General features: G+C 37.4%; 1 protein-coding gene across 1 annotated transcript; it reads left to right on the forward strand.

The window, feature by feature from the left end:
* Positions 1-184: 184 nt before the first annotated feature.
* On the forward strand, positions 185-24,148 carry LOC116177114. Its single transcript, XM_031495988.1, has 2 exons — positions 185-290; positions 18,787-24,148. Exons 1-2 carry the CDS (start codon positions 255-257, stop codon positions 24,067-24,069), a joined length of 5,319 nt encoding a protein of 1,772 aa, XP_031351848.1. The 5' UTR covers positions 185-254; the 3' UTR covers positions 24,070-24,148.
* Positions 24,149-24,547: the final 399 nt, after the last annotated feature.

The raw sequence follows: 24,547 nt of genomic DNA on the forward strand, positions 1-24,547 counted from the left end.
GAATCAGAGACGGTATCGTCGTTATCTGTTCATGCACTTGATTTTGGGTCTCGGGTTGGCTCTTTGATAGGTGACTCATAGCACCATAGTAAACAAACCTTAACAAAGTTGCGGTTTACTCATATGACTGGATCACGGGACGGGTCGACGTCTCGACGGGAATTGAATTTCTTCCAGTAGCAATCGCAGCACCAGAGGAAATCGTTGTGCTCGTGTTTCGATAGTTTTCAAATTGAAATACACCTCCTGTATTCATGTTTAACATGTGCTCAAATTTTTACCTTCCCAAGGTAAGTTATTTATGATCTTTACGTTTTATTGTTTAAAAAACTAATTGTCTGCACTGCATTGTAACATGTTTGTTCATTCATATACAAAGATAACGCAACTGCAGTGTAAAGAATCGAATAATAAGACAACCTCCATGTACTTTTTGGAAACAGCAAATTGTAAGAGAAGCACTTTCAATATTAACGTAAAACTGCTCTACCCGCAATAATGTGAGAAAAACCAAGGTATAATTGAAGGTATTGTTCACAAGTCGATGATATCACTCCGTTTGATAACATTATTTAATTTTTTAACTGCAAAATGAATGCTGTCTAGGATAAAGACTGATCTTTGTTCTCTGACAAGCTTCCGTGACCAAAAATTGGCGGCTCGAATATTAATTAACCAATGTACCTGGTTGTCAAGTACCTAAACTCGCTTCCATTGTACCCACGCCGTTTTTGGAATATCCGTTTCCGAAAATCATGACAACTGGAGGCGAGGACAAACAGAAAAAATTATAATGGGAAAAACAGTTTTCGTTCAGGGCCGGCGTAAGCAATTAGTGCGATATGATATTTGACTTTTATCAAATTCAATTGACTGTATAAAATTGGGCAAATGGGCTGATATGGAACTACGTGACTTCGTGCAGTCTTATTTCAACTTTAATTTAAACCGATAAGTAGGCGCTGACGCGCTGTATACTTACCTAGGTACCTTATTTATTAGTTTAATTTAATGAATAGAGTTGCGGATTAGCATACTGTTTTCGATAACTTTAAAATTAAATTAATTAAAACCCCCCTCAATGTTCCAGAGATGTTGATAAATCGTAAATAGAGATCCGGCTAATAAGGTCTAAAAATCAATTTGAAAAAATTTGGGGGATCAATTTCACGCAGCCCCGGATTGCGACAAAACTTATTTAGACTGCTGAAAAGATAATCAATAGTTCTAAAGTTAATGTAAAATATAGTTAATTTAATTGAATCCTTCTTCGCCAGGGGGCTAGTTTTGACATCATGATCCAAAATCCTAAAAAAATTAAAAGAATCAAATGTAATGATATGACTTTTTCTTTATGAAAAAGTAGCCAAATAACATACAAAGAGGCCAGTAAAAATTTTCAAACTCTGGTTCCTAACCTCAAATATTGGGAAAATGCTTAAATTGTATCTTATTTGACGTATTTCCGCTATTTGTCGATGGCGCGAAAGATTGTTTGGAAAAGCATCCTACACTTTTAGGTAGGCCTTGGAAAATTAAACAAATGAAACACCTCGTGAAACACGATGCATTATAAAATAATAACAACCGTAATTTGTAAATTATTCTGCTGTGTTCACATTCAGAAAGTGCAGTTTTTTGAATTTGTAATATTTTCTAAAATGCCGATTTCAAACAAAGACACAAATAGAAGATGCGGGCAGCGATGGTCGCATTTTGAAAACACTCCAAATATATCGCCAGCTTCTTGGTTTTAAATCGTCATTTTAGAAAAGATTACAAATTCAAAAAACTGCACTTTCTGAATGTAAACACAGCAGAATAATTTACAAATTACGGCTGTTATTATTTTATAATGCATCGTGTTTCATTTGTTTAATTTTCCAAGCCCTACCTAAAAGTGTAGGGTGCTTCTTCAAACAATCTTTCACACCATCGACAAATACCGGAAATACGGCAAAAGTAAATTTAAGATACAATTTAAGCATTATTATTTATTAATTAATCTCCTTTTCCCAATATTTGAGGTTAGGAACGAGATTTTGAAAAACGGTTTTCACTGACCTCTTTGGGTGTTATTTGGCTACCTTTTCATTAAGAAAAAGTCATATCATTCTATTTGATTTTTTTTTGTTTTAGGATTTTGGATCGGTGTCAAAACTAGCCCCCTGGCGGAGAAGGATTCAACTAAATTAACTATATTTGGGTTGATTCTTGTTGCCTTGTTTGAAATAACTGGGTTTTTGTTTTTACGAAAATGATAGATAACTGGTTCTCCTTAAAAAGGTGAAAAAAGAATGTTTAGTTTACTATGCGAAATTTATAGAAAATGCAATTTTAATATTTAGGATGGCCGTTAAGTCCTCTAGTGGCCATTTTTAGAACTTGAAAATATTTTCCAGTGATTCTTCATAACCGATTTACCCAATAATTTTTTTACCCCTAAGTCATACGACGAACGGTTCCCGAAATATGGCCGAGGAACCGTCTTATTGGGTCACCCGGTACATTTGTTTGTGATACAGGGTGAAAACGAAAAGTTTGACTTTTTGGGACGTTATTATATCTTACTACCCACGTTAGATAGAAAAAAGGTAAAAACATCCTACATTTGATATTTTTAGGTAGAATCCAGTGGCATAGTCGAAAATAGTTTTCGGACCTCCGTTTCTAGGATTTGACCCAGTGTTGGTATTTTTTAAATGCAAAGCTCTGTACTGTATATCTTCACGTCAATATTTTGCATTCATTTTCCTGGTTAAGTACATTGATGTATTTTCAAAATTTTGAAACGGCTTGCTTCTACGATCTGCGATTTTCTTTCTCGCTCTCTCCCTCTTTCCCCCTCTCCCTCTCCCTCTCGCTCTCTCTCATTTTTTTTTGGTCATTTTTTACTCGTTTTCATTACATATTATTACAGGATACCTCTTTATATATACAGGGTGTTAGTGTTACATATAAAGATGTAAAGATGGGTGGTAGAGGGGATCAAAACAAGCACTTTTTCCAAATAAACCGAGGGTCCAATATGTTTCGTTAGGCAGTCGAGTAGGCAGCCACTCCCAAAAAGTGGTGAAATTTGCATTTCTTTTTAGTGCATTTCAACCAAAATTTTAAAAAATGCGCTATTGTGGCCACTTTGTCCGTCCGTCCGCTCGTTCTGTTCTATGAGACGCTACTAGTTCTTTATCTTAAGAGCTATTGTTCTACTTTTTTCGCTATTTGGTTCGTGATGGTGTCGAGGCTTGCACCAAGGAAGGAATTTTTTCTGCGTTTATTGCTAAAAAAGTTATTGTAAAAAAAAAACAAGAAACCGGTTTTTACATGTTCCATAATTTTACACTTTTCCCGTTTGTTTATAATTTTGTATTGCTGTCTGTCGTCTGTCTGTTGGTCTGTACGCCTGGTCCTTGGTCTGTCTGTCCCTCTCGTCCTTGGTCTGTCTGTCCCACTATCTGTCCGTGTGAACGATAACTTTGTTTAGAAATGTCCGATCGCTTTTACATCCAATCCACATAATACGCAATGCCAAAAGTTGAGTCGAATCGATTCAAAATTCACAGTGCCCTTTTCGCATCTCGACCATTTATAAACCGAATTGCAAACTTTTTTATTTATAAAAGTATTTAAATGAAATTTGGTACAAATAAAGGAAAATCAAACGCCAGTTTCAAAGTTTGGTTTTGCGCACGCGCAGTGCCAATTTTTTTATCTATGGAAGCATTTAAGTGAAATTTGATACTTAGGCGCTTAAAACAAAGGAAAATCTAACATTAGTTTCAAAATTTAGGTTTGCGCATGCGCAGTTCCAATTTTGTTATTTAGAAAAGCATTGAAATGAAATTCTTCTTATACACTGAAATTGAAGTATGTAGCACGTCAAAAATGGATTGCACATGTGCAATGCTATCTTTCATATTTGTGGCCGGATTTTTACGATTTTAACAGAAGTTGCATCTTACAAATGGGAAATGAATACAAGTGGAAATGCACTTTTTGTAAATCGTTTACGATTACTTTTTTAACTTGTTATGTATACCTAAAATAAGGTCATGCCATACAGACGAACCGAAAAGTCATCAAGGCCCAAATAATAAAGATAAATGAGGCACATTTTAGTGTTCATGTGTCAGTATATTAAGTGCAAAAAAGTACTTCCTGTAAACATTTTAAGGAGTACCTATATTCATTATGTTTATGTAGATTAAAAACGAGTTTTCTCAAATAATTTACTTTACAATTACTATAAATAATCGACTTCGAATCTATGATTCATCATCAGACCTTGGCTGAAATATTATTCATTACTTTGCGAAAGCACCAAAATTTTACTAGTGAAACGGAACGTCGACGATGGTCAACTCGCAAAGAAAGGTATAAATATAAATAGTACAATAACGTTAGAAACATTACCTATATCTACGTTAGCAGTTTTACAATAGCCTCTGGCGGCAGATTGGGCGATATGTCGCAAATTGGGCGACGATTCATGTCATTTTTGCGACAAAAAATTCCGTTTTGAGACATGCGACATTTTGGGCTACTAAATAAACGTCAAGACGGGGCCATTTTTCAACAATAACGATTCATTATGCTTTCTAGGTATTTGCGGTACAGACGTATTTATGCAAATTTATTTATGCACCCAGATTAACAGAATCTCTAATACAATTGAAATTTCTCAATCCGTGTATTTTATGGCCGGGTAGGTACAGGTGAAGGATTAGTCTGTTAGTATTAGAAGAAAGGAAGGATGACACGCCGCTTTGATCTCAAAGTACGAAAACTGAAATGCAATATAATTTACAACTGTTGTAAATTCCTGAAAGGATTTGGGCGCTTATTATCATTTTCAGGGAATGACTTCTTCACAAAATGTTTACGTTTTGCGAATTTAAATTAATATCCTCTAAAGATTAGGCGATTTGGGCTACCTCCGAAGTACATCGAGGCGACACGACACTTTAAATCTGGCAACACTGCTGTGGTTATTCAGTTCTGTCATATTATACGTCTGGTACTGTGATTGTAAACATTGTATGAGATACTGGAACAGCTGGTTGATAGGAAGGCCATCTTTTGCAGAATGGCTACATTATAAAAAGTACGGCATTTAATGATACCTTTTAATAGCATGTATAGTGAAGTGACACCTATTGTGTAATTAGATTTTAAAAAAAATTAAACTTGATTAATTGAAGCGTCATCACATGGTAACTCCCACTAAACTTATTTAGCATTTAATAAATACCTACATGAACACCTAGCGTACTTTGATCACTTTTGACGAAAGTTTCAGGAGAATTGTCTTTATTTAGGCATAAGAAACGATGAAAATTTCAACATGATACAAGAGGGCGGTAGGGGCGTTCAGGAGTAAGTGGGGGTCGTCAGGTCATGGCGTACTATTAACTGAGAAAATTATATATGATCTAGGTACATTTGTTTGTGATACCGGGTGAAAACGAAAAGTTTGACTTTTTGGTTTTTTACTACCCATGTTAGATAGAAAAAAGGCAAAAACATCCTACATTAGATATTTTTAGGTAAAATCCAGTGGCATAGTCGAAAATAGTTTTCGGACCTCCGTTTCTGGGATTTGACCCAGTATTTTTGTATTTTTTAAATGCAAAACTATATCTTCACGTCAATTTTTTACATTCATTTTCCTGGTTACATTGATGTATCACAACTTTTTATATGATTATATATTATATGTATTACATTATACCATATTTTTAAAAATTTTGAAACGACTTGCTTCTACAGTCTGCGATTTTCTCTCTCTCTAAATCTCAGTAACGGCAATCCAAACAATTTTTTCACCACAGCACTGGATTTTACGTAAGTACTTATATTGCTGGTCACTGTCATACATGGTCAAAAGGGGCATTTTTTACTCGTTTTCATTACATATTATTAAAGCATACCTCTTTGTGCATACAGGGTGTTACATATAAAGATGTAAAGATGGGTGGTAGAGGGGATCAAAACAAGCACTTTTTCCAAATAAACCGAGGTGTTTCGTTAGGCAGCCGAGTAGGCAGCCACTCCCAAAAAGTAGTAAAATTTGCATTTCTTTTTTAATTTTTTTTCCAGCAACCATAAGAGTTCGAAACTGGGTTTTCGGGTATGCCCTGTCCGATTTTGCAAAAAATTACCGCGTAAGGGCGGACCCCTAAATGGAGGTGCGAAAAAAATTCTGATTTAGACGAAATTTGGTATCTTTTTGAACATGAAAAACACGAATCTGAATTTAGTTTTTGAAATTTCGAAAAAAAAGTTCAACTGCACTTCTTGGCCGGACAACGAAAATGGAGAGAAAACCTATTCAAAGACGTGGCACCAGTCTTTCTAACTCTTATATGGTCGCTGAGAAAAAAAATAAAGAAGAAATGCAAATTTCTCCACTTTTTTGGGAGTGGCTCCCAAGCGAAACACATTGGACCCTAGGTTTATTTGGAAAAAATGTTTGTTTCCCTCTACCACCTAATTTTGTTACATACTTATATGTAACACCCCGTATAGCAGCATAAAAACTTAGATAATCAAATTTAAAGAAAATAGTTTTGCTAATTAAATTTACAATTCATTCTGTCATTCTTTAATAATATTTCACGAAAAATCTCGCGAAAAATGGTGCTTTCCATTAATAAAAGTGACCTTCTTAGTTCTGTAAACACACCTCACTGTAAATAATTTAAAACATGTAGAACTTAATGATATTTGATACATTATGAAATTACAAAACTTTCCTTAAGTTTTTTATGCTGCTTTATCCAAAAAAATAATCGGCCGGCGACATTTTGGACTCCTTTTCCTCTTCCCAAACATTGGACGGGATTGCTTGTTTAGCGATTAAATTAAAAAACTAAAAAAAGTCGGGAAGACGAAAAAGATAATGGATCCGCTGGCTCCTGAAGAAAAGAGTATTTCCCCATACAATGATTGGCGGAATTATTTAAGAATGGATGACGAGACGTGTTTAGTTGTTACGAGTAGTTTCCATTCATTGTGCAGGAAAACTGAAACTGAGTCATAGTGTGAACAGATTATTGTAGCGATTTATTGAAATTGGATGCGATGGTTGATGCCGGTCGGCATCAAGTTTTGCGAATTGTAGCGATAAGGTGGAACGTGTAAATAATAACAGCGATTTTGGCTACGACAAATCTGAAATCGTAGCGTGTAAACTACGCTTTAAGCGAGGTTCACACGCTACGATCATTGAATTTATCATGATACAAAATTAATACACTATCATGGAATTTATAACTTAAATTCAATCCTATGATAAATAGTAACGATTTGATTGTCCAATTTATTCCAATAATTCGAAAAAGTGAGTACTGTTTACAGTTTACATCATGGTTTACATGTAACGATTTCTTAATAGGAAGCCAGATGTTTATCTTTATCTCTGATATCTATATCAAAACCGACATTTGACAAGGAGCTCTGTTCTTCAAAACATTTTGCTTACATTCTCACACAAAAACAAACGATCACGTTTACAGTTCTACTTTAATTATCTAAAATGATTCATCAATTTTGTCTTTACATCCTGTGATAAAGATATCAAATGCAATCATACTGTACACCAGTTTTGTTTATGATTGCAAAATTAGCAACGTTAAATGTTAGCATTGAATTCAGATTTATTATTCAATGATGTTAGTAAACTGCAAATGGAAGCTCCATCAAGTTAGCCCCCGCAATTTAAAAAAAAATGTGTAATGACCATTTTTATATAGTGCTAGGGTTGTGCTAAATTGTGCTGATTAGGTTTTAATTTGTGCTGATCTGGAAAATCAATTTTTTTTTAATTGAAACGCGGGGGCCAATTTGGCTCCCAGCCCCCCGGTTTTTTTAACGTACGAATTTCATTACTACTTTAACGAGTTGTGCTCGATGCATATTGGATTGTGCCGGCCAAATATTCGAAAATAGTCTTCCGGTACACGGTAGTTCCTGCACTCAAATCTCGGAGGCCAACTTGACTCTCAGCCCCCACGTTTTTTACAGATATGGAATGAGCAATAATGGCAATCAATTGTGCTGGATGCACAATGGATTGTGCCGTTAAAATTTTCGAAAATAGTTCTACGGTGCACGGTAGTTCCCGCACTCAAATCTCGGGGGCCAACTTGACTCTCAGCCCCCACGTGTTTTACTAATATGGAATTCTAAATAAGGTCAATCAATTGTGCTCACTGCATATTGGATTGTGCCGTTCAAATATTCGACAATAGTTTTACGGTACACGGTAGTTCATGCGTTTAAATCTCGGGGGCCAATTTGACTCTCAACTCCCCGGTTTTTTTAACGTACAAATTCCAATACTACTTTAACGAGTTGTGCTCGACGCATATTGGATTGTGCCGGTCAAATATTTGAAAATAGTCTTCCGCTACATGGTAGTTCCTGCACACAAATCTCGGGGGCCAACTTGACTCCTAGCGCCCACGTTTTTTACAGATATGGAATAAGCAATAATGGCAATCATTTGTGCTCGATGCTTACTGAATTGTGCCGTTCAAACTTTTGAAAGTAGTCTTACTTATTTGCTTACTTATTATCCCTCTCTTGTTCTGGGCCCTCAACAGGCTTGCGCCCAATTACAGAGTGACCCGCATAATGCTTTTTAGAGATGCCTCTGCAGAAGGTCTTAAGTTGTTCTATACTACTCCGGTATTTACCTTACGAATTAGGAAAACTGCAGGAAATCCTAATTCGGAGTAGCCGGCAGAATGCTCGAAACTGGTCTAAGGTAATTTCCATCTCTGCCACAGATGGAAAATTCACCTCAACCCAGGTTCGAACACCCGACCTCCAGATTTATAACTGAACGCTCTACCATTGAGCCATAATGCCGGTACCCCATAGCTCCTGCACACAAATGTTGGTGGTCATCTTGACTGTCAGCCTCCACGTTGTGTATTCACGAACTGTGCGCTCTAGCTAGGGGTGCCCGTAGATTCTCCTCTACGTCTACGGCCACGAACGAAATAAAATGAATGTATGTTTGATGATATCAAATTCTTATGACCGATTCTTGATTCTGGATTATACGATAGGAAGGTAGACAGGGTCCACGCGCACCTAACGCCTCAAATTCGGGCCCTTTGTACTACCTATCTGACGAGTCGTTCGACCACTCAACGTCACTCAAGCCATCCCACACTTGAGATGAACCTAAGGATGCTGGAAGGGGAGGCGGCTCTAATCATCGTAGCCATGTCCGGTCAGGACACCCTTAACATGGATCGTCTGAGTTGCACTAGAGCGAGGCATTCAACAAAGTATGTGGTGTGCCGTTTCATCGTCCGTGTAACTTCCTCTACAAGATAGTGATTCTATCAAACCCATGCGGTGCATGTGTTTGTTTTGTTTACAGTGCCTAGAAAGTATTCCCACTAGTAACCTCAGGTTCTTTCTTGATAGCCCTGTGCAAAAGTGCCCCAGGTTATGAGATGGTTCTTTGAAGGCTTCTCTCGCATCGCGACAATCTAACATCATGTTCCATCTAACCCTGTGCTGGGTTTAGGTGTCCTGAGATATTAAGTTGTTTACAGTTTCAGCTGTAAGTGGAAGAGCCGGCTCCGGACCATAAAACACCTGTTTTGAGGTCAGTCGGGCTAACCCATCGGCTTTCTCATTATCTTCCATTCCAGCATGGCCTTTGACCCATGCGAGCTGCTCGCCACTTGCTCTAGTGCATGGTGACATTCGGAAACCAGCATAGAGGTAATTTTACAGCGACCAAGTGCCTGCGGGGCAGCCCTGCTGGCACGGGAGATTCTGATAGTTTTGTGGATAAGATCTTTTCTTGCACTAAGGGGTACCAACTCTGATTGGAATACCGTAGGAAGTTTACCTAGTGGTGGGGTGATATGGAAGTTCAGTTCGACTCGGAAGATCGCCGCGATCGACCGGTAGATCGCGATCGACGGTTTGGCCAGCTCTGTATTACATATTATATTATATGAGTATATTACATCTTATTCCATATTTGTAAAAAAACGTGGGGGCTGAATCAAGAAAGAACCTGAGGTTACTCGTGGGAATACTTTCTGGGCACTGCAAACAAAACAAACACATGCACCGCATGGGTTCGCATGGGTTTGATAGAATCACTATCTTGTAGAGGAAGTTACACGGACGATGAAACGGCACACCACATACTTTGTTGAATGCCTCGCTCTAGTCCAACTCAGACGATCCATGTTAAGGGTGTCCTGACCGGACATGGCTACGATGATTAGAGCCGCCTCTCCTTCCAGCATCCTTAGGTTCATCTCACGTGTGGGATGGCTTGAGTGACGTTGAGGGATCAAACGACTCTAGTCAGATAGGTAGTACAAAGGGCTCGAATTTGAGGCGTAGGTACGCGTGGACCCTGTCTACCTTCCTATCGTAATCCAGAATCAAGAATGGGCCACGAGAATTTGATATCATCAAACATACATTCATTTTATTTCGTTCGTGGCCGTAGACGTAGAGGAGAATCTACGGGTACCTCTAGAGCGCACAGTTGGTGAATACACAACGTGGAGGCTGAGAGTCAAGATGACCACCAACATTTGTGTGCAGGAGCTATGGGGTACCGTAAGACTATTTTCAAAAGTTTGAACGGCACAATTCAGTAAGCATCGAGCACAAATGATTGCCATTATTGCTTATTCCATATCTGTAAAAAACGTGGGGGCTAGGAGTCAAGTTGGCCCCCGAGATTTGAGTGCAGGAACTACCATGTAGCGGAAGACTATTTTCAAATATTTGACCGGCACAATCCAATATGCATCGAGCACAACTCGTTAAAGTAGTATTGGAATTTGCACGTTAAAAAAACCGGGGGGTTGAGAGTCAAATTGGCCCCCGAGATTTAAACGCAGGAACTACCGTGTACCGTAAAACTATTGTCGAATATTTGAACGGCACAATCCAATATGCAGTGAGCACAATTGATTGACCTTATTTAGATTTCCATATTTGTAAAAAACGTGGGGGCTGGGAGTCAAGTTGGCCCCCGAGATTTGAGTGCAGGAACTACCGTGAACCGGAAGACTATTTTCGAATATTTGACCGGCACAATCCAATATGCATCGAGCACAACTCGTTAAAGTAGTAATGGAATTTGTACGTTAAAAAAACCGGGGGGCTGGGCGTCAAATTGGCCCCCGCGTTTCAATTAAAAAAATTGATTTTCCAGATCAGCACAAATTAAAATCGAATCAGCACAATTTAGCACAACCCTAGCACTATATAAAAATGGTCATTACACATTTTTTTTTTAATTGCGGGGGCTAACTTGATGGAGCTGCAAAAGGAAGCGGGATAGCTGGAAATTTTCCTATAGCTTTTAATTTTTGGGTCATTTTCCTGCCATGCATGACTCAAAAATAAAAGGTGCTTGTTCGGGTGCTTATTTATAAATAATATTTGTACCTCAGAGGTAAAGTATACTAAGTAAGTCACAAATTCAAAAGTTTACAGAAAGCCATATTATAAGAAGCACAAAGGAATAATTTGACCTTATTAACCTATACATTTGATTACTTTCATCATGAAGAACCATGTTACTTATAACTAGTAAGTATTAATGTACGATCGAATGTTTGAAATTTTATCAAAAATTTTTGTTATACGGGACTTGCTACGGGGGTTCCTTTTGGATTTGAAGATTACCATCGGTTCCGCCCGGCAAGACAAACCGTCTTCTTCTTAGGCTGCTCAATCGATAAAAATAAATGCTCCGGCTAACTCAAATCGGTGGGCTTTTAACTCTTTTGAAACTGCGTAACAAACCTTAACCTGCCGCCTACCAGTCTCCTGCCTCAACTCCTACTCCTCCCTTTCCTTCCCCTCGTTCTTCGTTAAAGACAGGCACATTGAAACCAAATAGATAATATATTGAAATGAGATTAGAGATACAAACAATTTACAGGGATCTAGCAGTTCTTCTCTCCTCCTGGTAAAAACCACTAGCTTAACAATGACAACTAAACTAAATAAAAAATCCTATCAGGTGAAACTAATTTACTCAAGGGGTGGCCATCCTCTACAGTTTGAAAATTGCAACAACAGGTAATCGTTTTTTAATCCAGCGTGGGCTGGGACTTATTTAAATAAACACAAAAATTTATCCTACTCTTTGGTAATCGTTCATTGGACTTTAATAAACAATCAAATCAAAAATTTTTTTTACTATAGCTTAATTACCAAAAAGTGGAATTTTACAGAATGTTACAAATTTAATTAGACTAACCTTTACAACATTTGTACAGCCGATCTTGTGAACTGCTCTTTCCTCTGGTACAGGGTGGATGTGATGAAACCTGACACTTTGGTCTCTGTGACTTCCTAGGGGGTGGCTTGAAATTAACGCACGGAAACAAAATCCACGGTGCCTATCCTTCCTCGGAACGAAAGCAAAGTTTAGCGTTTGAACTGAAACTTAGTCCAGGAAATCCTTCGCGTGGCGAGTGGGAGACGGCTAGTTGCCAAAGTTTCTACACAGCACGTGTATTTAATTTTATTTTATTAGTTTATTAGCTTTGACCGCCTGCGGGAGACGGATTTTTGAGTTAGCGGTACGGCAGAACACAAACTTTTATGATCACTATCCGACGGTAAACCGCGATGGTTCGACGTATTATTTCACCAGGTCTTCTTGGGGCAAATATCTCTCCGAAACGCAGCGCTCCTTCGACAAATGACCGGACGGCACTAGTAGGAAATTCCACCTGGGGCGGATCCCGAAATTCTGCGCCTTGAGGACTAGGGCAGCACTTTGACTTATATATCCTCGAGAAATCACAACGTATCCTAACGCGATTCACTGCATCCAAAGTAAACTGGGGTGAAGCTCAAGGGTTCGCCAAAATATCACCTGATTGGAACCTGGGTCTTCTTCGCCAAAAAATCAACGCGAAAAGAAAATAACACTTCGAAACGGGTGCAGAAAGCACGCAACTGCGAGCAACCGAAATAAACCGGTGGCTCAAACCGCCAAGTGTACCAAAACGATCGCTCAAGGTACGTGTTGACCGCTTGACGTACTAACCGCGAGTCTCCCCAAAAACGATCCCCTTCTTCAGAATTGAAATGAAAAAACCACACCCAAATTACCATAAAACAAAAATGGCTCCCGCTAGAAATTCTCCCATTGGTTTAGATAAAGAAGACTTAACCCACTCTAACTTCGTCGTCAACCTCCAGGAACTGCTGAATAAACTGATCTCACGGTTTTCTGCTGATGACGTGAAAACTCCTTATCTCTTGTCGGCTCGGTGCTACATCCGCTCCTATTCTCGATCTAGACGGCGCCAAAGTTGATAAACGAACGACAAAAAACTCACATTACTCATGATGACGTCAATCAGCTTTGCACTCTTCCCACGACGAAATTAAATCTGAGCGAAATTAAATCTATCGGACCATAGTCTTGAGCGAACCGAAATGCCCAAACACAAAATTTCTAACCGGAACAAATAATGAAATATACAGGGTGACCTTCACTATCATGACAAGAAATTTCGAAATTTTTAATGAAATTTGGCGCGAAATCAAACCACTCGTTACAGACTTAGTACTGTTTACCTCTTATGAATTGTTTCAAATGATGGACTTATTATTGTTATGACATGTGTAAACCAATTTTAATACATTTCTGCTCGAAAAGGGAAAGCAAGCATGTTTCATCATGTACAGGGCGTGGAGAATTTTTTTCCTGTATGAAATCACAACTCCATCAAAAAATTTCCTCCATCAACGATAAGAAACAAGTATAAATTTTTTGAGGATTAAAGCAGATTTTTAATAAGACACTTAAATTGAAAAATGACAGCCATAAATGGGATATTATAAAAATAATAAATAAACAATTATAAATTGTGCACAACCCTTGTGCAGATAAAGCGTATTTTTGTTTAACCGATATAGCTTACTAAATGGTTGGGTTATAAGGGGAGGAGGCTCTTTACACACAAACATTTAAAGATCGCCTGGCATACATTCAAAATTCTCTGAGACTACATTCTGCAGATTTTGCCTATGAGAGTACGATCCTTCGACAAACCGTTTTCGAGATATTCGCTCTTAAAGTTTCGACATCACCAATGGATATATTTCTTGCAGGTGTTCCAATCGCCCTTTGTGAGTCCCCTCTTCCGATAATCCGTCCTGGAGATATAAGGGAATATATCCGAACACGATAAGAAGTCGAGGAGGAGGACTATGGTTGATAGAAATTAATTCCTTTCGTTGAGACCTTTCATTAAGGCCACCATGAAGGATAAAACCAGTTCCACTCCCATTTCAGAATATAATTGATGGGGTGGGGTTTTAAGACAGCGAAATTTGATGGCCATTTGGAACATCTTCAAGGTATAAGGCTACCAACTGCAAAAATTCCTGGGCTCTAGTAGTTCGAAACGGCACAAGCGGGTCCGAACGGACGGACGAACAGACGGCAAACAATACCACATTTTTTTATTCTTAAAAAATGCGCTAAAAAACCTCAAACATATTCCTTTATTGATTTTTCCCAATCTTTTAAACATTTTCTTTTTGCAGCGCATCTGAAGTTAACCTCTGGTTTATAAAATTTTGCAATTGTAATGAAGAGTTTAAGAGGCTCCGAATAAAGACATAAGTGCCCCTTCACACTAAGCGACAGCGTTGCTGAAAAGCGAGCAGCGCGACGCCTCAAGGGCGGGGCCTGGACCCCAACGAAATATCGGTTTCTGTTCTAAAAAAATAACGATTCGGTTCTGCGCATTTTTTTTGTCCATAACGGGTCTTTTCGGTTGTAGTCCTTTAGAAAGTATAGCGTTCAAATAATTCATTATAACAACGTAAGCGAAAAAAAGTTATGTCATGAATACCAAAGCGCGACGTATCGTCAGTGTAGCTAATTTACAACGAGAAGGGGAATAAAGGAGGAAGAGGGAAATATGTATTTAACTTCATTTATTAATAAAAACAAAAAATACCCAAAAACTTTTGTAGACAATTATGTATTGTTTTTTTTTCTAAAACCTCGCCCCTCCTTTTATTATTTACATTTACAGTAGTGGCTAAATTAGCGCCATCGCCATCCGTACTGCCTTCAATTTCAACACCTTATTTAAAAAACTATATTCCACCGATAGCAATCATAGAGTAATATTTTCAAGACGTATTTGCCGGCGTGTCCTTCAACTTCCAATAACCTGTAAACCGTAAAAAAACGAAAAGAACCGAAAAAATAACGATTCCGGTTCTCAATAAGTTTCTATTTCTGAAGGAATAACGGTTGCTTTCTGTTCGGTTTTCGGTCCAGAAAAAATACCGGTTTCGCACGGCAGCGTACCGGAACGAATTTTATTTAAAACATAGTTTTAAACGAGAGTGCGCTCGCTTGTCGGAAGATCACCGATCGGCAGCGCAACGAAGCGGGCTTTTTCTGCTTCGTCGCATAAAACGGAAATTATAAACACAGCTTCCTCGTCAGAGGACACAATTGTTAAATGAAGATTAGGAACACTGAACACAGATGATAGAGTGCCGAGTCCGTGATCATGCTGTAGATCGACAATGAAATTGGAACAAGAAATGGTTACATGTAAACGCTCTTTCGATTTATTGGAACAATAAATTGGACACGATTTATCGTAGCTGAGATCGTAGCGTGTAAAGTACGCTTTAGACCACAATCTGTGCTTATGCGGCCCCTTCACGCACACTCCCGGAACGAGGCGCCGCCGTCGGTTTTGGAACAAATCGCGAAGCGTCAACTTCTGCAGTGTATAATAAACTGCACGTTCGCGCCATTTCCTTCCTAGAGGTGGTCCTGTCAATAACAAGACGAGTTTGGTAAAAAGAAGACAAATTGCAGCTATAATTCTTCAGAAATATATCATGGATAACATAAATGAAGAGCCGAAGAAGAGGAGGAACCATGATATTGGAACAGACAGAAACTCGGCAGTTTGATTTTATTACAAGAAATTAGTACCTTCGATTCCGAAATGCTATTTTTAGATGGAAATGTACAGGGTATGTCATTTAAATAAATTTAAGTTAGATCCAATAACTTTTTTACCCGATAGTACTGTGTAATTATTTATTTTGAAAACGGCAGATTATTTATCAATAATTTTCAAGAAACATTTTTTTGTTTCTGTTTTTACTAAGAATATATACGGTCATTCTGAAATTGAAAATTGTTTGATTTATCTCCGTATCTCTGAAGCAAAAATGTGGAAATTTTGATTTTACCATTGCAAGTTTGACGCAAAGAGAGTCCATAACGCCTATAAAAGTGTCAAAAATGGGACACCCTGTACATGAAACACTATGTAAAATTCCAAAAGGAAAATAAGAATGTATTTTCATTTAAAAAAAGTTGTTGGTTTTAACTTATTTTTGAGCATGTGCTCCTTTTAAACTTTAAAACTTAAAATCAAAATTTTCGCTCGGGTAAGAAATACATGGAAAACCACAAAATTGTTGATTTCAAAATGATTATAGGCCCGTATTATAAAGCCATACAGCATACTTAACTATGTTGTCAGCTAACAGTGTTGATTGGATGTTTTTACAAACAATAACATTCTTAAGTCCGGCCCGTGTGTCGCAGTTGAGTTGAAGCTGGATTGCGGTACAAAGGGTCCCTGGTTCGACTCCGGGTACGGGCATGTGTATTTGTAAATGTGTAGTGAGTTAGGTTATTACAGCAGCCTTAGCTGAAACCCCGCCCACACAATATACTAAAGACAACAAGTTAAAAAAGTAATGCGGATTTATGGCTCAGTGGTAAGAGCATTGGGTTATAAATCCGAAGGTCGGGTGTTCGAACCTGGGTTGAGGTGAATTTTTCATCTGTGGCGGAGATGGAAATTACCTTAGGCCAGTTCCGAGCATTCTACCGGCTACTCCGAATTAGGTTTTCCTGCAGTTTTCCTAATTCGTAAGGTAAATACCGGAGTAGTATAGACCATCTTAAGACCTTCTGCAGAGGCACCTCTAAATAGCATTATGCGGGTCACTCTGTAATTGGGCGCATGCCTGTTGAGGGCCCAAAACAAGAGAGGGATAATAAAATAAAAAATAATCGTAAACGATTTACAAAAAGCGCATTTCCACTTGCATTCATTTTTCATTTGTCAGATGCAACTTCTATTAAAATCGTAAAAATCGGGCCACAAAGATAGCGTTGCACATGTGCAATCCATTTTTGACGTGCTACTTCAATTTTTGTTTATAAGAAGAATTTCATTTCAATGCTTTCATAAATGAGACACTGCGCATGCGCAAACCTAAATTTTTAAACTAACGCTAGATTTTCCTTTGTTTCAAGTGGCTATGTATCAAATGTCATTTAAATGCTTCCATAAATAAAAAAGTATGCAATTCGGTTTATAATTAGTCGAGATGCGAAAAGGGTACTGTGAATTTTGAATCGATTCGACCCACCTTTGGCATTGCGTATTATATGGCTAAAGCTATGCCCATATTGAATTTGATTTTTTTTGTAATCATCTCTTTTTAACGCATTTTTTGCAAATTTATTTGTAAAACGATGGCTTTTAATCTCACTTTGGCCGGCGGGCTAGCTGGCTGGCAGCAAATGAGATCCCGTAGAAGATCGCTTGTAGAAAGATGAGGAGTGTACTTGTACCTACCGGGCCGCATAATTAACAATTCTTTAGGGGCGAGGCTACATGGTGTGGGGTCGGTGACATCCGGGCGCCATCCCCGAGCGTGGTTTACTAACGTGGTGATTTTTTAGTTTTTTCCTATTTTCTTCTGCAAGAAAAACTGAAAAATCACCATCACCATCACTTCATGTAGCCCCGCCCCTAAAGAATTGTTAATTATGCGGCCCCCGGTAGGTACAAGTACACTCCTCATCTTTCTACAACTGCAGAAGAAGACTAAAAAATCACCACGCGGTTTTACCTTTTGAAAAAGTTACTTTCATGTTGCAATTTTACAGGCCAATAGAAACTGGTCTACCACACAAAAATGCGCTGAAGTCCATTCGATCTCACACGATTTTTTTTTCATAACGTCATATTTAAATTCTGTTTCCGTAGTTTCAAAATTTGGAAAATGGATATCAATATACTTAATACGAACGGGTGCGTAACATTAATTTCTACAAAAAAAAACTAAATAGACTTGGTTTCTAAGCGAATAATCGAACATGAAGATTATTTGAAATTGTATTGGAAGTAGGTACGCGAGAAGTTTAAAAATTGGTTTGAAATTTCCAACGAGCAAATGATCAATTTATTAATAAACCTTATCTATAATGTGCGGTACAAATCTTGTAATTTTTATGCACTCGAATCAATAAGTTGGTCAAAACCCTCAACAAATTTATGAATTTAATGAACCTTCGATACTTACTATTAATTGTTGTGTGCATATTGGATTTCGTTCCGCACGTTTTATAGAAATGCAAGTAGGTAATAAATTATTCGATAGAGTACAATCAATGTATTTTTTTTACGGAATGCATCCTCTTGAAAGGTCTGGCAGTCTAGAAAAGTGAAAAATTCTTTGATTTATTTACAGAGAATGTGGATTGTCAATGAAAAGGAGCTTCTTTTTCCAATATGTTAATAATAATAATAATAATAATAGTTAATTGTTAAATTTGTAATTTAAAATTATAGCAATAAACCTAATTATCTTCTATCATGCCTTTAATTTGCCTTGTCTTTGTGCTACTTCCAATAAACGACGATCATTTAAAACTTTAATCCAAAATCTAATCTAAACGCTTTTTTGCAGGATTACGTTGAGGTCGGTTCCACGCGAGATGAGGAGATAGATGAGGTGGAAGTACACACCATAACGCTGCTGTTTTTACGGTTTCTACTCAATCAAGACATAGAAAATTTCTGGTGTTGTACCAAAGTTAGAGGCTTCGGATTGTTCAAAGATTTGGTAATAGGAGTTCATACAAAATCCGGATCTACATTCAATTATGCGATTCATTTTCCAAGTCGCGGTAACCCAGAAGGTTTACAATTGAAACAGTTACTGTCAACATCAAATCAAGATGTCTTCAATAAATACACCCACGATATAGAGGATTTCATATTAAACGAAGAACCAGAGGAGAATTTGGAGATAACTCGGCAATTTAAGGATAACAGTTTAGCGGCATTTGTATTGTACTATCCCTGGAATGTAGAAGAGAGTTTAGAAGTAGCGCCAGAACGAAGTCAGGATGAAAACTGTTTCGGGATATTGCAAACATCGGTAGAAGGCTCATTCCTATTTGATACTGAAAATTCCCACAGTAATTTCTTTTTATGGGTTAATCAACAAAATGTCTCTGAACTGAAAGACGAAATACGGCAATGTATAAACATTTTGACAAAACATATGGGGTTAGAAGATGAAATACAGGAACATCTTCTGTTAGCTGTAACAAGAATGCTCAATGAAATAGGATTATCGTTTGATAAACATTACATACTGAATGTAATGCATGGGGTATTTCTACAACCTTATGTATGGAATTTCGATATCTCCGGAACATTGGAAAACAATGTAAATTTGAAAGGCTGGTCTAGCGTTTTAAAAAAATCAAGAATTGCAGTTGTCAAAGATAATACTATTCAACAATGTTTGAAGGACTATCTCAACGCATTAGTTATAGACTTCAGAAACAGTATAAAGAACCTTTCATTGGATTTTAGAGAAAATGAAGATCTTTCGTTGAACGATGTGTACGAGATTATGTGGCAAAGTGGGAAAGCTCCTTTAGTTATAGATGCCAACAGTCTATCAGTACATCATTACCTCATACGCTTACTACACAACTGTAATTCTAGTATGAAAACAATTTTTTTGATCAATCGTGATTGGATGTCTTCTTTAGAGCCTGACATGTGTACTAAATTAAAGGACTTTGATGAGGATGTTGTAATTGAGGTAATGGCTTGTCCCATTACTTTGCAAGGACGACCAACCACACTTTCGAAAACATGCGTGGAATTGTATACTGAATTAATTAACTTATTTGAAGTTGGCGATATAATTTCTATCCTATCAGGACAATATAATATTGGAAATATGCCCCAACCACTCTTAACCAACCATATCGAGGCATCTGTCGATGAGATTTGGATAGATACCAAGGCTCTTAAGGAAATAACTACAGATTACTTCATAATAAGATATGATTATCGTGACTTTGACGATTTAAAAACTTTCTTTAAGCACCACCAAATTGATATTAACGACGATGAATTCTCCAACTGGAATGAAAATACGAATAATAGCATAACCAGAATAAATTTAATTACGCATGATTCTACCGCAGCTCATATCCATTCTTGCCTGATACAATATGAAACGACTCATTTTTTAAAGTTTTCTGCAAATCTTGGTCTTGAATGGTTATACTCATTCGACACCAACAAGAATCTTCTTAAATATGTGACCAAGAATGGATATATGAATCATCAAAGAATAAAAATGGTGCAGAAGAAATTTGAGTGGCACATCTTGGGATCCGAAATCAGAATCATTGATGGCATTATGGGTAGTGGAAAAACAATCCTTTTAGATTACTTGGAAAATACAATTAAAACAAAATGGTGGATTATGAGAATTGATCTAAAGACATACGCCCCTCGTAAGATGTATGCAGAGAGCACTATGAACGCGGTATCCAAACTTGTATTCAACTATTATATGAAGAAAGGTAACATCGTAGTATTAATTGATGGATTTGATGAACTTAAAATTGAACTCTTTGAGGAAATTTTAAAAGAGATTCGCAGATTTTCAAGACGAAAATATGTGACATACATAACAACGCGGCCCAATTACAAAATTTTCTTAGAAGAATCTCTCCATACATTTTCTGTTTCGATACACGGATTCGGATATATGAAGCAACGCCAGTACCTAAATAATTATTTTACTTCAAAGTCTTCTAGTCCAACAGAGTGCACAAATTTGTTATCCAGTACTGAACGGAAAAGTCCTCTTCATTTAAAAATACTTGCAGACTTTATTTCCGTGAATGGGAATACTGTTGATGATAAAGAAACAGACGTGGTGGCCTTGTGTAAATACTTTGTTGATTCATATAGAGTCCTGGCTAGCAATGATAACTTGGGTCATCAACAGGCTGACTATGAGTACTGTCGTTATTTGTATGCTTGCAAAGAAACCTTTTCTTTGGGGGACCGTTTCATACCCGATCTGTCTGCACAAATAAACCGCATACAAACGGAAAATGCGAATATCTTAAAAATACTGAAAGAAGATCAAATACTTAAAGTTACTAATGACAACAACGCAAACTTCGTTCACAGACTATTTGCGGAGTACGTAATAGCTCGATGGCTTTCTGAACATTTTGAAAATAATCCACTAATACAGTCATTGTTTGATGCCAGATATTCAAGTATTCGGAAAATACTTGATCAAATTCTTGCAAGTGATTGTCCATTGCACTTGGCTGTAATAAATCAACAGTACAGTCTTGCTGAAGAGATAATTTCATTAAATAGTGACGCAATACATAAATTAGATCTTGGGGGCCGCTCTGTCCTTCATTTGATAGGTTACTGGGATAATCAATGTAAAAACGTCCTTAATTACGCAGAGTCTGAATATGATGACGAAGAAGCTTCCTTCAACGATGTCCACAATCCTGCAAAAGTTTCATCCAGACTTGCCATAATAAATATTATTAGGAGAATACCAAGTACGTCAAATAGTACTTACGATCAGCTACTTGGATACTCTGAATTGGATTATGCGCTTTCGAATGAGTCGTTTTTCGTTGCAAACGAACTTCTCACAAAATTCCGGGCAGTAAACCTCACACTAGAACAAAATCAGATTCAGAAATATAAGATTCAATTGGAATATAGTGAAGCCTTTTTGGTATGTTATATTTTTGGTAAGGTCAAATTGAATACACGCCATCCATTATTTTTGGGTATCCCCACATTTTCTGAAGTATTTAATATAATTCTCAGATGTGACCAAGAAACTATAATTTTATTTGAAGAACTATTACAAAAGAAATCAAGAAGCATTTTGGCAAAGATATCTCAAAAAACTGATTCTCATAAACGCAATATACTGCATTATAGTGCCTGTAAAGGCCTGGTTAATCTATCTAAAATGTTATGTGAAGAGAAAGATACAGTTATTGCAAAAGACCGCAATGAATGGACTCCGTTACATTTTGCTTCATATTATGGCCACTTAGACGTTGTTGATCTGTTACTTTCGACGACTAAAGAGAACGTAAATTACGTCGAGAAGAAAGGCCGTACCCCTTTAATGCTTGCTGCAGAAAAGGGTTACACTGAAGTGTTAGAATTGTTGCTACAAAATGAAGCTGACGTGAATGCTGTAGATGTATCCAACATGAGCGCTTTGTGCTATGCTATCATGGGACATCATAAAAATGGTACGGAGATACTTTTAAATCATGGTGCACATACTGAGCATCGTACAGAGTCTGGTCGAACACCTCTATTGCTCGCTTCCAGCTTGGGTCGCCTAGAACTAGTTCAGTTACTTGACAATTACAAATGCAACAAATCCGTTGCAGATAATCATCGACAAACCTCATTATTTATTGCTGCCAATGAAGGGCATTTAGAAGTTGCCAGATACTTGTTAGAAAAAGGTGCCAATCTAGAGGTGGTGAATACTGAGGGTTTTTCCACACTTTCTGCTGCTATTTTCAGAGGACACACGGAAATAGTCAAGCTACTTATGGAAAACGGAGGAAATGTAAATGCTGTAGGTCACTTCAATTGGACACCACTTGCATTGGCGACATATTTAAATAATTTAGATCTTGTTACAATTTTATTGTCCCATCCAAACATTGATATACAAGGATCATCTCGATGGATTCCTCTGTACCTTGCAGTTCATCAAAATAACAATGAGATAGTAAACCTGCTTGTGAACAAAGGCGCTTTGGTCAATGTGACCAGTATTAATTATAATCGATCTGCATTATTCGTTGCAGTACAAGAAGGTCAACTAGAAATTGTTAACGTTTTAATAAAAAATGACGCAGATATACACTTACCAGACAAATTTCGTAAAACGCCTCTTTCTGAAGCGATACGTTTGGGAAACCAGAAGATTCTCAAGCTACTTCTTGACAAGACCGACTTTTCAAGCTTGTCTAGTGATTACAATCATTTTTTGCTATGTGAAACTGGAAAATCAAATAATTGCGAGGTTGCTGAAATGTTGCTAAGCATGGGAGTTGCACTAGAAGCAGAAAATGGCGCATCTCCCCTTATCTTTGCGGCGTCTTATGGCCAAAATGCTGTAATGAAATTTTTTTTAAGAAGAGGTGCAGATGTTAACATTATGGATAAAATGCAAAGAACTCCATTGTATTGGGCTGCTTCCAGAGGCTATTTACTAACTGTAAAAGTACTTTTGAATCACGGTGCGGATGTTAACTATTCAACAAAGAATGGAAGTGCTCTTTTTGCTGCGGTACAAAATGAACACACCGACATTGTTCGATTACTGTTACAACAAGGTGCCGATGTTAAAATCACCAATCATCTTGATTTCACTGCTTTGTCGTTAGCTGCATGCCAAGATAATATTGAAATTTTAAAACTATTATTACATTACAATTCTGATATAGAGCACAAATCGAAGTATGGCTTGACGCCCCTTTTACACGCTGCAAAAAAGGGACAAACTGAAATCGCCAAAATTCTCTTGGATAAAGGTGCATTTATAAATGTCAAAGATCACCAGGGTCGGACGCCTATATGCCATGCTGTGTATGAAGGTCACATGGAAACTGTTAAGCTTTTCGTTAATAAAAAATGTGATCTTAGTCAACGGTGTGACAATGGGTTTGACTTACTTCGTGTTGCGGAATATAAGCAACATATGATTATTTACCATTATCTCAGAGATATTAAACAAAAACGTGAAGCAGACAGTGAACGTCGTGGATCTCGTAGGGAAACGAATTGGAGACTAGGTAATAAGACTGAAGATTCCGCTACCAGTAGTATTTGGATGAACTGGAGAGAGAGAAAATAAGATATTACTCATTTCTATTATGTTTTTCATTTTTGAATATTTTTGTAAAATATGAAATAATACAAAACTTATACGTTTAGTAGGTATTTTTAAATTTTTAATGTAGTTATATATTGATTGTATGGCTAGCTCAGTCCATTACGATAAAAGTAGTAAGCATCAATTTCCATATGAATATGATTAGACCAACAGTTTCCCACCTAAAGGGCTGAGGCCGTCTGATAAACTCAACACAGTTTGCACCTCATCTGCTAAACCAAGTTGCCAACAATAAAAATAGCGTCTCAATTAAAATAAAACAAGTTCTCAATTTTATCTACTATTGATAAGGTACAAGGAATTAATTATTTGTGTCTGTGCAAACACTGAAACTCATACCTACCTGCCTATAGGCGACGCGAAGCGCCAGGTTTAGATTACGTTACAGACAGCGAACTTCTACAAACTGTGAGGGCTGTTTATTTATTTCTGTCTCAGA

The sequence above is a fragment of the Photinus pyralis genome, unplaced genomic scaffold (genome assembly GCF_008802855.1).
Source record: "Photinus pyralis isolate 1611_PpyrPB1 unplaced genomic scaffold, Ppyr1.3 Ppyr1.4_LG7, whole genome shotgun sequence".
Lineage (NCBI taxonomy): Eukaryota > Metazoa > Arthropoda > Insecta > Coleoptera > Lampyridae > Photinus > Photinus pyralis.